Source organism: Arachis stenosperma, chromosome 1 (genome assembly GCF_014773155.1).
Source record: "Arachis stenosperma cultivar V10309 chromosome 1, arast.V10309.gnm1.PFL2, whole genome shotgun sequence".
Lineage (NCBI taxonomy): Eukaryota > Viridiplantae > Streptophyta > Magnoliopsida > Fabales > Fabaceae > Arachis > Arachis stenosperma.
Window position 1 is genome coordinate 131910739 of NC_080377.1, and position 13842 is coordinate 131924580.

The following is a 13842-nucleotide window of genomic DNA, read 5'->3' on the forward strand; positions in this document are numbered from 1 at the left end:
TTCAGTTTGAAAAACAGTTTAATTAAAATCCTTTTAAAAAAATAACTTAAACAATAAATGACTATTAAAAATAGTTTATAAATAAGTTATTTTATATTTAAATTTTTAGTTTTAAAAATATTTATTTTATAAAAATGTGATAAAAAATAATAATATTATGAAAAAAATTATTTTTTTAACTTTCTCTATAAATTCTTAAATAGCTTCTTAAAAAACTGTAATTTAATTTTGAAAATTGCACCAATCATTAATACTTCTGTTTTTCATAAGTCAAAACTAAAAAAAATTACTTTTGAAAGTTTACAAACGGGCCTTAAGTCTTAACAAAAGTTACTTTTGGATTCATTAAACAGATTCGCATATTACTATACTCTCAAAACTAATGGCAAGAACAAAACATGATTCCAGAACATAACCAGAACTTTAAGCAAAGAATCAAGGTCTAAAAAATATCTATGCTAACAACCGCCTAGTCAAACTCTTGCTTTGATAAGCACACTCAGAAACCCAAAAGTTTTGATCACCTAGCAACTCATTAAAGAGTGCAAGACACTGACTGAAGCTATGTAAGAATTGTCTCCACTTCACTTGAGGAAAGTACAGGCGAGGAACAAGAACAAGTAAACGAATAATGATGTTAAGAGTTCGAGTGTCCAGGTTGGGCGCAGCAACATAGACGGAATGTTGGGTACCGCCAATGAACCAGAAATCCATCCGCCCACTAGGGCCCCAAACCTGTAATTGTGCAATGAAAAACAATGTTGATGGTGAATAAGAAAAAAGGGGATTAAGAAATGTTAGTTGATGCAAGATCTGCTATGTACCCAATAATGCAGGCTCTACCCAAGCTCTTTGTCTTTTCATTGAGAAAATATATGCAAGCAGCCAAAGAGATTGCGACCTGCATCAGAAGAACAATTTCGTTAGAGGAAGCAAGAAGTTGGGGTATGGAAATGAGAGACAACTGTATACATATCGGCACTGTCCTTTGATGTCTCCATTCTAATACATGAACCACACATGTAATAAATAGTTAGATAACATAATAAACCTACATAGAGTGATGAACAAACTAGAAAAAAGTAAGCATGTATCAATAAAAGGTAATATTGACATTTTATTCAAAAGAAAATTTGACTTAAAAGCATGTGTTGGCTCAATTAACCTGAAAGTCTTGTAGTTACAAAGCACAATCAGTGCAATGGCTGATCTAAGATTTCTATAATGATATATTTCTTCCTTTATCAAAAGAAAAGAAACATGTATAAGGATACTCAGACACAAGAAGTAGTCAATCAAGGTATAACACAAATCAAGAATAAGCCTAGGAAGCAAGACTATATTCAGAAAAATAATGGTACTCTTTTAAAGGATGAGGTATAGTTATGATTTTCAATTTTTTCCCCTCTATTTCAAAAATAAAATACATGTTTAGTTTGAAAAATAATCATCTGACTATATACCACACAGATATAAATAGCATAATAAAAAATAAATAAATAAATTCAAAGCAAACCTGAAAAGCAGGTCCCGTTTCAGCAGAATTCATGATACTCCAAGCACCCATGAAGGCGAAGAGAAATAATCTTCTGAGGATGACTTCAGTTGGTGGAAGCTCAACAAAATTGAGCAAGTTCTTAACCCATGGTGGAGACTCCTCTACTTTCTTCTTCAACCTGCTTTTCAAGTTGATTTTTGTTTTCTTCCTCTGTTTGAAACTAGCCATCAGTAGTTTTTCAAAAGCAGCCTCGATTGACTCTTCACTGGCCTCATGTCCAGAATATTGCTGCAACAGAAAATTTCTTGATCCCCAAATCTCTTCTTCAGATGCATCTCGACTAATACCAAGGCGTTTGTAAGGATCCCAAACGCTACGCCGAGGGAACTTTTGGACATTACCTACAAAGAAGATTTATATAAATACATAAATCAAATAGTTCAATAAGGTGGAACCAAAAAGACAGAGGAACACAGGGCACAAATGCAGAATTTATAAGCTCATATTCAGCTTTCATGTTAGGCAACAGAACAATCCAATATTCACTGAAAAGCTACCAGAAAAGAAAACAGTACTAGGGAAGTGGAAATTGCACAATAGATCAAATTACAATCTCTCATTTCAAAGAATGTAAACTTATAAAGTAATGATGCCAATCTACTCAGGCATAGCTGCAGCAACTCTCATCCTCCTTCATAAAGCAGTAGAGGCCTCCGTGCACGCACACTCACATAAAATGAAAGTAAACCTTAACAATGCTAACATAGCCTCCCTCTTAGATGCCCCTTTCTAAATTCCCCTTGTTATTGGTTTAGCTAAATCCATAGCTTGCCTTGTTCCACTTTAAGCACCACAACACCAACACAAAACAGGACCTAAAGGCTTACCAATCAAAAGGTTCCTACGAATAGAGCAGTGAGAAGAGATAGATTTTGCCCTAGGAACATGATAGATTCCCCAACCAAATGAAACCCAATCAAAGCTTAATTATCACACTATCAATTTTACTAAATGTCATCCAATCCTGCACAAGAGAAACATGTAATGTATACATAAAACCATGCACAACTAATCAGCAATTAGTGTAAACATAAGCACATATGCAAATGAATCCAAATTCGGATGTTAATTAAGAACACGAAGAAACCTCCATAAGGCGTATCAACCGCACATCTGGTACGAATTGGAACATAGCAAAACTTTGTCCGCTTCCCCGTATTTCCTCGCAGCAACCTGAACAAACCCAAAACGCACAAACATAAATTAAATTAGATTAAAAAATCAAAACTTTCTTTTCCAAGAAAAACAACACAGAGAGAGAGAAAGTACAATTTATTGTGGAGGAAGGAGGTGGAATTAGAAGGGGAAAGAGTAAGAGAGAGCATGGTTGCAAGTTGTGATGAAGAGGGAAAATGGATGGGCTAATTGAAATTGAAGAGCATGGTGGGAGGTGAAGGGGAGGGGCTAAACGGTAAATATGGAAAAGATGGAGCTTGGGCTTTTGCCGCTTTGGTTCGACCACCACCACAAGTGGTGTGTCCGTGTGTGTTTGGTTAGGTGGGTCGAAGAAGAACAAGACGGAAAGAGAAAGAAACGATAACAGATGACGACTCTTATTTTAGTTTGTGTGAAAGCTCGCTATCTGCTATGATGCGCACTAGGTGTATACTGCGTATATTACAATGTCTTTTTATTTATTATTATTATTATTATTTTGAAAAATATTCGGAATCTTAAATTATATTTTTAATATTAAATAAAGAAAATTTTTGAAACTTTTGATCTTTTTAATATTTTCAAACATTAAATATATACATAAATTCTTATCCATTTAAGAATTACAAGAGTAATTAGAAAATAATTAGAATTTTTAATCCCCTATTTTTAATTATCTCATTTTGTACTTATCACTCTTCATGTTCTTATAAAAAAGTATTATATGTATATTAAAAATTAATTATTATATATTTATGTACAAATATATATATTATTAAACTTATTTTTAATATGTATTTTATACTTTAATATATATTTTATATTAATAATTAATTTTAGTAGGTAATTTCAATATTCATATAGTATAATTTTTTTTTTATAATACTAATGTAAAAATAAGAAGGAAAAAAAATTATAATATTGATGGGCTTGTTTGGATGAAAAATTTTTTTTCGAGTTATTCTTTTTTAAAAGATTTTATAAAAAAATAAAAAAAATTATCTTTAGATATCTAATAAAAAGATCTTTTTATTTATTAATTATGTTTGAGTATAACAATATAAAGATATTTTTTGTTTATTTATTATATAAAAAATATTTTTTAAAAAAAATCTTTTAAAAAAGAATACAAATTATAACTTCTCAAAAAAAAATATTTTTTATTTTTTTAGTGTTTTTATTTAGAAATTTGCCAAACACGCTAAAAAATTTAAAAACAAATTTTTATTGAAAAAAAATATATTTTTTTATCAAGATAATATCGTCCAAACAAGCACTTATTCGATTGAATTTTTTTATATAATTTTAAACAAATTAATTTTTTAAAAAAATCTATAGTCATACTATATATATACCAAAACCAATTATTAAAATCAGATATTAGCATAAAATATATATATAAACATATAATAGTTAATTTTAGTGTACAAATAGTATTTTTGTAAATGCTTATACTATGTGTACATCAAAATCAACCACTAAAATCAGTCATTAAAACCAACTACTAATATAAAATAAATATTAAAATATAAATACATATTAAAAATAAATTAAATCACATATACATATATTTATATATAAATACATTAATAATTTATTTTAATATCCGAATAGCATTTTTGTTTTGTAAAACATAATTTCCATCACGATAAAATTGTACGAAGCTAAAAAAGTTTCATAAGAAAAGAAATGTATGAATTATAAAGTAATAGTAATAATAAAAATAATAATAACAAATATAATACATAAAAATTCATAACAATAAAATTGTTTAAAATTAAAAAAAAATCAATAAAAAAAATAGCATGCGTCAAAGAGAAGTAAACGATTAAAAAAATTACATGAATAAAAATTATTAAGAATTTCATAGAAAGATATCAAAACATACCTGAGAATCCAATAAAGAAAAAGAACATTAGAAAAAACACCATTCATCATGTGTATAAGATAAATACAAAAAAAGAATAATTTTAATTTTTAATATATATCGTAAATAATTTTATAGGATCATTTAATTAGATTTATATATTTAAATAATATGTTAGATAATAAATTTAAAAATAATTATTTTTATAATATAATAATATAGTTAATTATCTGTATAAAACTTTTTTAACTAATAATATACTAAAATTAAATTCCTAAATTAATTTGAGCTAACTTTTTTAACAAATGATAATTAACTTTCTGAATTTACTTTTTAATTCTAAAATCTAATTTATATATTTTATATTTTATATTTTATATTTTAGATTTTCTAAAAAATAAAGATAAAAAAGTTATAATAAAAAATTGACTAATATTAATTTATTAAAAGTTAATTAATTTTTTATACTTATTTTTTTTTAATATTAATTGATACAATGGGGATTGAAAAGTTAAAACTAATCAATAAGGTAGCATTTGTTTTAAGGTATTAAAACGGAAATAGAGAAATTGTATCATGTTTGTTAATTTAAAGATTGGTATCAAAATTTTAGTATCTGTTTTCAAAAGTTCAGTATTTCAGTATCTCTGAAAAGTAGAGACACAAAAAATTGAAATTTTTGTGAACCACAACTGAAACTTTAATAATATTTTATACTTAAATTATCCCATTTCAATTAATTAATTTCAACTTTACTCTTTGTACAAATTAAATTAAAGCTTAATTCTTATTTCAATCTCTGTCTTCCACTTGGCCACTTTACACCAAATATAATACTCAAACTTATTTCAATTTTTATCTCTTAATTTTAATGTTAGCCTCTCAATCTTTATCTTTCTTCCAAAAAAAGATGAAAACCCATATGTACGTCATTTTGTGAAATTGTTATTTAAAAATTATTAGATAATTTGATAAATTTAATTAAATTATTATTTAATAATTTTTAATTATTATTTTATATAAAAAATATATATGTGTGAATTTTTAACTAAAAGATAATGAAGAACTTAATTTTGATGCGGTACAATTTTGTTAGAGAATTAATAAAAGATGTAGTTAATTATATTTAACTAGTAATTAATTTTTTTATTTTTTTTTTAAATATAAATTCAAATGATTATGAAAATATTCAAAATCTAATAAAAAATATCAAAAATTTAAACAAAAATATCTAACCGTAATAATATATAATAAACATTTAAAATCATTGTAAAATTATTTTAAATATTTTAAAATTCATTTAAAATTCAAAATTAGTTTAGAAGTTTTAAAATTTATTTTAAAAATTCAAAATTATCTTAAAATTTTCAAGATTCATTTTAAAAATATTAATAAAAAGAAACACCCGAAATGTAACAAAAAAAGCATCTAAAAACCACACAAAAAAGATATATCCAAAATCATTTTAAAAATTAAAAGACCTAACAAAATAAGACATCTAAAAAATATTGAAAAAATTTAAAAATAAAAAAAACATCTAAACTTATTAAAAAAAATCCAAAGCTCAAAATAAAGAAATATAAAAAACATAAGAAAAAGCAAACATTCGTAATTTAAGAAAAAGAAGCATCCAAATCTAGCAAAAAAAATAATCCAAAACCAAATAGAAGAAAAAAAACATCTAAATCGTAACAAGACCTAACAAAAAAATAATATCCAAAAACTTTTAAAATTTTTTTGAAAAAATGTCAATTCAAATTATTCAAAAAAACCTCAAAAATCTAAAAATATCATCTAAAACTATTTAAAAAATTCAAAAATTCATTTTAACAATTCCAAATTTTATTTTAAAAATTAGATACATAACAGAACGAAACATACATCCAAATTTTTTGGATGCTAGCATAAAAACATCTAAAATTAAAGACAAAAAAATCCAAAAACATATACAACAACACGTTTGAAGAAGCGGCGACAGATGCGAGATGGAGAAAAAGAAGAAGGAGGAAGAAGAAGAAGAAAGTCATCGCCGACGACCAACGACTCACGCGAATGAAGGGGGACAGGCGGCTGCAACTCGCTTGGTGACGATGATGAGGTGGGGAATGTCGCTATGTGGACGACACGAGTGTCTTACTCACTGTTTCTTCCTTCGTGAACAGCAGTGAAGGCAGTGGCTGCAGCTGATTCCATCACGGAGGAAGGGCGACAGATCTCCGAACGATGCAGTGGTGGCTTTTTTCCCTTTGCGAAGGCTCCTGCGTCAACTATTACAAGAAAAACGCTAAATATCATCGAATTTACCCTCAGATTCATCAAATAAATCCATCGGTAATCAATTTATCGACAGACTTACCGTCCTCTTAGAGTTGACGGTATAAACGTCGCCAAGAACTTATTACTGGCAGATTTTTTTCGTCCGATATTAATTACCAGCGGATTTTCTGTCAGAATTTTCAATAAATTTATCAAGACTGGTTTGATGATTACCATTGAATTAATCCGATGAAAACTTTAGCACCATTACACGTGTTTCGACACCAAGTTACCATTGGATTTATCTGACGATAAATCTTACGGTAATATTTTTTATTTTTTTATTTTTTTGCACAGTTAGGCGATAATTAGTAGTCAAATTAAAACTCTTGCTAACAAAATTGCTAGCAGAAATCTAAAATTAGTTAAAATTAACAAATTATTTTATTAAAAATAAATTGTCTGAATATAAGCAAATGTCATAGAAGTAGAGTACAATGAAGCAAACAAAAAAAAAAAATAAAACCCTAACCCCTACAAACCCTAGTAATTGTAATTGTCATATTGATCCCTCTGTTAGGGCGGCGGAGTAGGAGCTGACGGCGGTGCCCTACCAGCAGCGTTATCGCTGAAATCAGCAATGTCGCTGCCTCCAGCGCGCATTTGCTGGTTGTACGCCTTCATCTACTCTTGCAACCGATCGAGGTACTCCAGCTTTTTCATTAGGTCCAAGCTGATTGTAACGGCTCCTCCCATGCATGCAAGAATGTCATGTACCTCTGCTCAGACAGCTCTATTGTTGGTGAAACTCCTGTGTTAGCTTCTACAACTCCTCCCTCAAGTTGAAAACTTGCTAGGGATCGGTAGGGTTGGTAGTAGAGGCAGAGGCAAAGAAAGTCGCCAACGCGAAGGAGCGGAAGCCACTGGCGAAGAATGACCCCAACCCAAAGCAGTGATTCTTGTGGGGTTCAAAGGCAGTCTCGCGCAAAACCCTATCAGGATCTACCACAGAGATCTCGGATTCAACTTTGTCGTTTCCACTAGGCGTCTGAGATTGCTGGGTCGCGGCCTCCAACTGTTGCGTGTAATCCTCCTGTGTCACACACATTGTGATTAGGATAATAGTTAATTGACTTTAAACCAAATAAATTTGAAACCTAGAATTAATTTAAACTCACATAATGGACCGCAGACCGCTCATTAGCAAATCTCTCGTTGTTGGCCTTCAAAATATGGGTTGAAGGTCTCTGCCAATGTTACTCCACGGTCCAACGACTTAGACTACAAATTAATATATCAACCAATAAAATAAATGAATAAATTAACTAACTAATTCAAGTAATTACTAAAAATTTAAATAATGACAAAATTCTTACCAGTCTACTTTTCCTCTTCATGAAGGTCGCCGACCCACCCGTATACTTTAACGACCTGGGTGAAGCCCTGTTAGCGATGTTCATCAGACGTTTGAACCCTTCAACATTGTTAAAATAGGCTTCTAGTTCCTTTTTTATGGCTGGAAGGATCCACGATGTTAGGTGGTCACGCCTCTTATAAACGTTGCTTATCATCTGCTGAAGTCGTTTAACTGCCCGGTGGTCGTAGATCTTCTTGATCATGAGATTATGTTTCACATCTCATATGAATTTTAACTGTACAAAGTGATTCAATAACATTAGTTAGTCAGAATAAAATACAGTTTAAATATAGTTAATTAATCTAACATTGTTGAGTTTTTACCACCCACTTCTAAAATCATCGATCTCTGGTCTCAGCCAGAATTTGCGTGTAGGTCGGTCACAGGTGGTCATTGACTTAATGACCTCGGAGATCTCCTGTGTACAAGCATTATTATTTGGTGCAGATCTATCAGAGAAAAAAAATCTAACATTAATAAACACATAGAAATGCATAAACTTAAGATTAACAAACTTAACCTTAAAAAACTGTATGTACTCATGCTTGCATGCCATCGCCAAATCCTCAACCGGATAATAGGCACTGGTGGAGGGGCATCCTATTAGGGGCATTGGAGGAATCACCCACCACAATCTCTATCAATGGATCTACAGAGGGCACAACAGAAGGAGGCACATAGTTCGAGTTTTGGACTATGATGAATTGCTGGTCCGCTGGACCCGCCTGTGACGTCATAAGGGTCGATGAGGTAGTTGGGGAAGAGGGTGAGGACTGAACAATCGCAGGAGATTCGATGGAAACTTTCCTTCTACCACGACCACGAGACCAACTAGGTCTACCTCTACTACTTGTCGTCATGTCTGCAAAAAGAATGTATTACTAGCACTAATCAAAACACAATTAAATTCACCAACTCTAAACGTATTAATACACTCAATACAGTAAACATATTAATAACATAAAAAATATATTAATAATATAACAAACACCAATAAATAATAATATAAGAAAAAACTCAAAAAATAACAAATAATTATAACAAAAATGAGAAAAAATATGAATAACAAATAATTATTTTAATTGTAAGTTAGGAAGTCAAACTTAAGTATGAATAATTCAATATTTAAGATTATATTGCAATGTTACAATCACACGAAGAAACTCAAGAAAGAAAATTGTACATGGACATAATCCAAAACACTTAAAAGAAGAATTTTAAGGAAGAACCAATTCATATCACAATTAATATAAATATTTATCAACCCTAAATATAATTTTAAAACTTTCAAAAATATAATTTTAATTTTTTAATTTTACTCAAAATCTTATTAAAATTTTAATAGAATCTCTCCTAAAATTTGGATTTTTCCACCCTTCAAGGGTTTCGTCTAAACCAAATATCCTTCCAAACTAATATAGAAGGGTTAAAATCCTAATTCACACACCAAACAAACCAATTATTCAAACCAATGAAATTTACGTCAAAAATTAAATCAAAAAATTTTCACAAAGCCCATGATTTTTCAATCTAACAAAAATAAGTAAAAACAAAACACAAATAATAATCAAATAAGTCAGAATAAATCGTAAATTATTATATGATAACCAAGACATAAATCCTAAATTAACATGACCAAAAATTAACATGATCCTAAATCATAAATTATAATTAAGCACGGTATGTTCTGATATTTTAATATAACAGTTAACACGCACAAACCTACAAACCAAGCATGATTCTTGAACCAACATTCTCAGATATCCTGATTCCTAAAAAAAATATATAATACTCCAACTAACTCATAATCATTCAACAACCACAACCCTCACTAATAAAATTCCTAACACTAATAGAATAACAAACTAACATGTAACTCATCAACAATTCAAGAAATTCTTTTTTTAAGATGGAGAGTGATGATGTACCTGAATCTTGAGCGGTGACGGTGTTGGAACGGCAACGAAGGGGCTGGGCTGGGTAGAGAGAAATGGAGAAGAGGTTTTGAGAGAGAGAGAGAGAGAGAGAGAGAGAGAGAGAGAGAGAGAGAGAGAGAGAGAGAGAGAGAGAGAGAGAGAGAGAGAGAGAGTTTTCGAAATGAAGGGGGAGAGGGTCCACACTCTCAATTTTAGAGCTAATTACCATCAAATTCCACCCAAAACGTAATGTTTAACTAAAATGTGTTACCGTCAGAACAATTCGACGGTAAATCTGACGAAAAAATTCGTGCCTATTCCATAGCTTTTTCCTCCAAATATTACCCATGAATTTACTGTCGAATACGTGAATCCATCAGTAATAATTTGACGTAACGAACTTCACAACAAACCTTCCATAAATCTGTTGGTAAACCGACGGTAACTCAAGACGCTAAAGTCGACAGTAAATTCAATGGTACTCGACATTTTTCTTGTAATGAATAGCAGTGGTTGCGATGGATTGTAACGAGGATGACAGATGACGAAATTTGGGAGGGTGTGACGACGATATGGTGGCAGTGCGACGAACATCCACGTGAAGGGGGTAGGATACAAGACAACACGTCGTGGGGGCTTGGGAGAGAAAGATTAGGATTTGTGTAGTGATTCTTTTACTGTGAGTGAGATTGTAATTAAAATTAGAGTAGTTTTTTAATAGTAGATTTTTGTTATAGTAGGCCGGCCTTTTTTACAATTAGTTGATTGTAGTTGTTGGCTGCACTTTTAATTAGTTTTTTATATTTTTTTTATATTCATAAAAATAAAAATAATTATACTGTATAAAATATTTTATATTAAATTAGACTCAGAATAAAATGACAAAGAATGGTATCACTTGTATATTTTTAATCATCATCTATTATCAAATTTAAAATAGAATGAATATTTAGTAAAATGTGGGTGATTATGATTTTTTCCTTCCACTTTTCGGTTACTTTATGGAATGAGAATGGAGTTTTGCTGGATTTTGTTAAGAAGAGATATTCTTTATCTCTTTCATATTTTTATTGGGTTCTATATTTAGTTGCCTCTATGAAAAAAAATGAATTTCAACATGTATCTATAGATATTATCTTTGAAAATTTTTAAAACAATTATAGAATAAAATAATGTAATATAATCTAACACAATTTAATATATAATTTAATTTACACTACTACAAGAAAAATGTTCAGAATCATCAGATGTACCGTCGAATTTAGAGTCAGACGTTAGCGGCGAGTTTTCTGTCGGATGTCCCATCGAATTTGGCAATAAATTTGTCACCATAAAATATTACCGTCAAAGTTGATGTTCAAACGATAATGTTGACGGTAAAATTTGGAGGAGAAAAAAAGAAATTTTAGCGCGCTAGTTACCGTCGGATGTACCGATGAGTAAATCCGACACCGAACCTTGTTTAGTGAAATGTTGTGTTTTGTTTACACGCACCACATTACCGTCGGATTAATCCGCCGATAAATCCGACAGTAATTGCATCTTAAATTCGAACCGCGAACCCTCTTCTCCTTCATTTCGAATTCATTTTCTCTCTCTAATTTTTCACCTCCCCCCCTCTCTCTCTCTCTCTCTCTCTCTCTCTCTCTCTCTCTCTCTCTCTCTCTAAATTCTCACCTCTCAGTTTCTCTCTAGCCCATGCCGCTGCTACAAAGGTCGCCACCGTTGCTCCAACCGCCTTTGCCGCCACTATTGCCCTACCTTGCCCCTGTTGGAAAGACCGCTGCTGCCGCTGCTTGAAATGCCTCTTTCTCTCTTGTCTGTTCTCGCCGCTGCTACCCTGCCGCCACTGGAAAGCCCGCCGCCACCGCTGCTTGAAATGCCAACTTCTGTCTCCTCTCTTTTAATTGCTTTGTATTTCAGGTTTTCATTGAATCTGTTTTTCTCTTTATCTAGTTTTTGTTTAGTTAATCTTAATTTCATTTAGTTTGTTAATTTTTAGTAATTATTTTACTTAAATTAATTTCTATTTTAGTGGATTTTAGGTGGTTAGAAATTTTCATTGAATCTGTTTTTTACGTTGTTTAATTTCTGCTTAGTTAATCTTAATTCATTTAGTTAATTAATTTTTAATAATTAGTTTAGGTAGATTAATTTAGTTGGTTTGGTTAGGATAATTTAGTTAGATTGATAGGTTCTGATCTCAACTCAATGTGTTTGGAACTATTATCTGAGATTGCTGATTCTTGTTGTTAGGATTATTTGAATTGGACTGAATTACTAATTTTGCGTTGTACTGTTAATTTGGTTGAGAAATTGTTGCTGAATTTGTTTGGACAATGCTTAATTATTTTGATGATTCACTGGTTGTTGTTGCTTTGTTAGGAAATTACTATTTTAATGCTTATTTTGCTAATTCATATTGCTACTGAAACTGTTGATTTGTGCTGATTAATTGTGGCGTTCTGCTGTATGCATTGCTAGTGATGTTTCATAATGTTAGTTTGTGCTTTTCTTGACTTTGAATTTCAAATTCTTTGGATTGTTAATTGTGGCGTTCTGTCGTATGCATTGCTAGTGATGTTTCATAATGTTAGTTTGTGCTTTCTTGACTTTGAATTTCAAATTCTTTGGATTGTTAAAATGCTTTGAAAAATTAGAATACTTTGAAAAATTGTTAGAATGCTTTGAAAGTTATAATGTTTTAAAATTTTTTAACAAAGTTAGAATGCTTTGAGTTAGAATGCTTTGTTAGAATGATTTGAGAGTTAGAATACTTTAAAATAGAAAATAAGATAGAAAAATAAGATAAAATAAAATTAGAATACTTTGAAAGTCTAATTTAATTATTTTGAAACTAAAATACTATATAATTTTCTTTTTTATTTACTAAACTAAACCACTTTTAAATTATTCGTTATTTCTTGGTTTCTTCTTATGTTATTATTTATTAGTATTATTATGTTATTAATATGTTATTAATATATTCGTCGTACAGACATGACAACAGGTGTAACAGCCCAGACCACCCGCTAGCACGATATTGTCCGCTTTGATACACAAGATCTCACGGTTTTGCCTTTGACGATAGAGATGATAGCCGAAACCCCCCACACTCACTCGCCAAAACGCGTTATGCTAGGGAGAGGTATCCACACCCTTATAAGGCATGCTTCGTTCCCCTCCCCAACCGATGTGGGACCTTACAATCCACTCCCTAAGGAAGTCCAACGCCCTCGCTGGCACATCGATCTGGGCTCTGGCTCTGATACCATCTGTAACAGCCCAGACCATCCGCTAGCATGATATTGTCTACTTTGGCACACAAGGCCTCACGGTTTTGCCTTTGACGATAGGGATGATAGCAGAAACCATCCACACTCACTCGACAAAACGCGTCATGCTAGGAAGATGTATCCACACCCTTATAAGGCATGCTTCGTTCCCCTCCCCAACCGATGTGGGACCTTACAACAGACAGCTGAGGTAGGTCGAGTGAGACACGTGGTCGTGGTAGAGGGCAGGTTTCCACCGAATCCCCCAGGGCTGCCCAGTCATCGCCCTCTATCCCGGCTATCTTGTCAACCCCTGTGACGTCACAGGCAGATCCATCAAACCAGCAATTTATCATGGTCCCAACCCCAAACTGGGTTCCTTCTTCTACTATGTCCCC

At 31.3% G+C, this 13842-nt stretch overlaps 1 protein-coding gene across 1 annotated transcript; it reads right to left on the reverse strand.

Moving 5' to 3' along the window:
- Positions 1-320: 320 nt before the first annotated feature.
- Positions 321-3094, reverse strand: LOC130945506 (protein CHAPERONE-LIKE PROTEIN OF POR1, chloroplastic). The gene is made up of 5 exons (XM_057874216.1): positions 2828-3094; positions 2646-2731; positions 1517-1899; positions 825-901; positions 321-735 (listed from the first exon to the last, which is right to left on the reverse strand). Exons 1-5 carry the CDS (start codon positions 2881-2883, stop codon positions 585-587), a joined length of 753 nt encoding a protein of 250 aa, XP_057730199.1. The 5' UTR covers positions 2884-3094; the 3' UTR covers positions 321-584.
- Between the last annotated feature and the right edge of the window lie 10748 nt (positions 3095-13842).

What these genes read in the sequence shown, in the direction of transcription:
- LOC130945506 (XM_057874216.1), bottom strand. Translation starts at nt 2,883, where the DNA reads ATGCTCTCTCTTACTCTTTCCCCTTCTAATTCCACCTCCTTCCTCCAC. An exon ending in TCCTTCCTCCACAATAAATT is followed by an intron (nt 2,732 to 2,827) that starts GTACTTTCTCTC and finishes GGGTTTGTTCAG; the next exon opens with GTTGCTGCGAGGAAATACGG. An exon ending in GGTAGAGCCTGCATTATTGG is followed by an intron (nt 736 to 824) that starts GTACATAGCAGA and finishes GCACAATTACAG; the next exon opens with GTTTGGGGCCCTAGTGGGCG.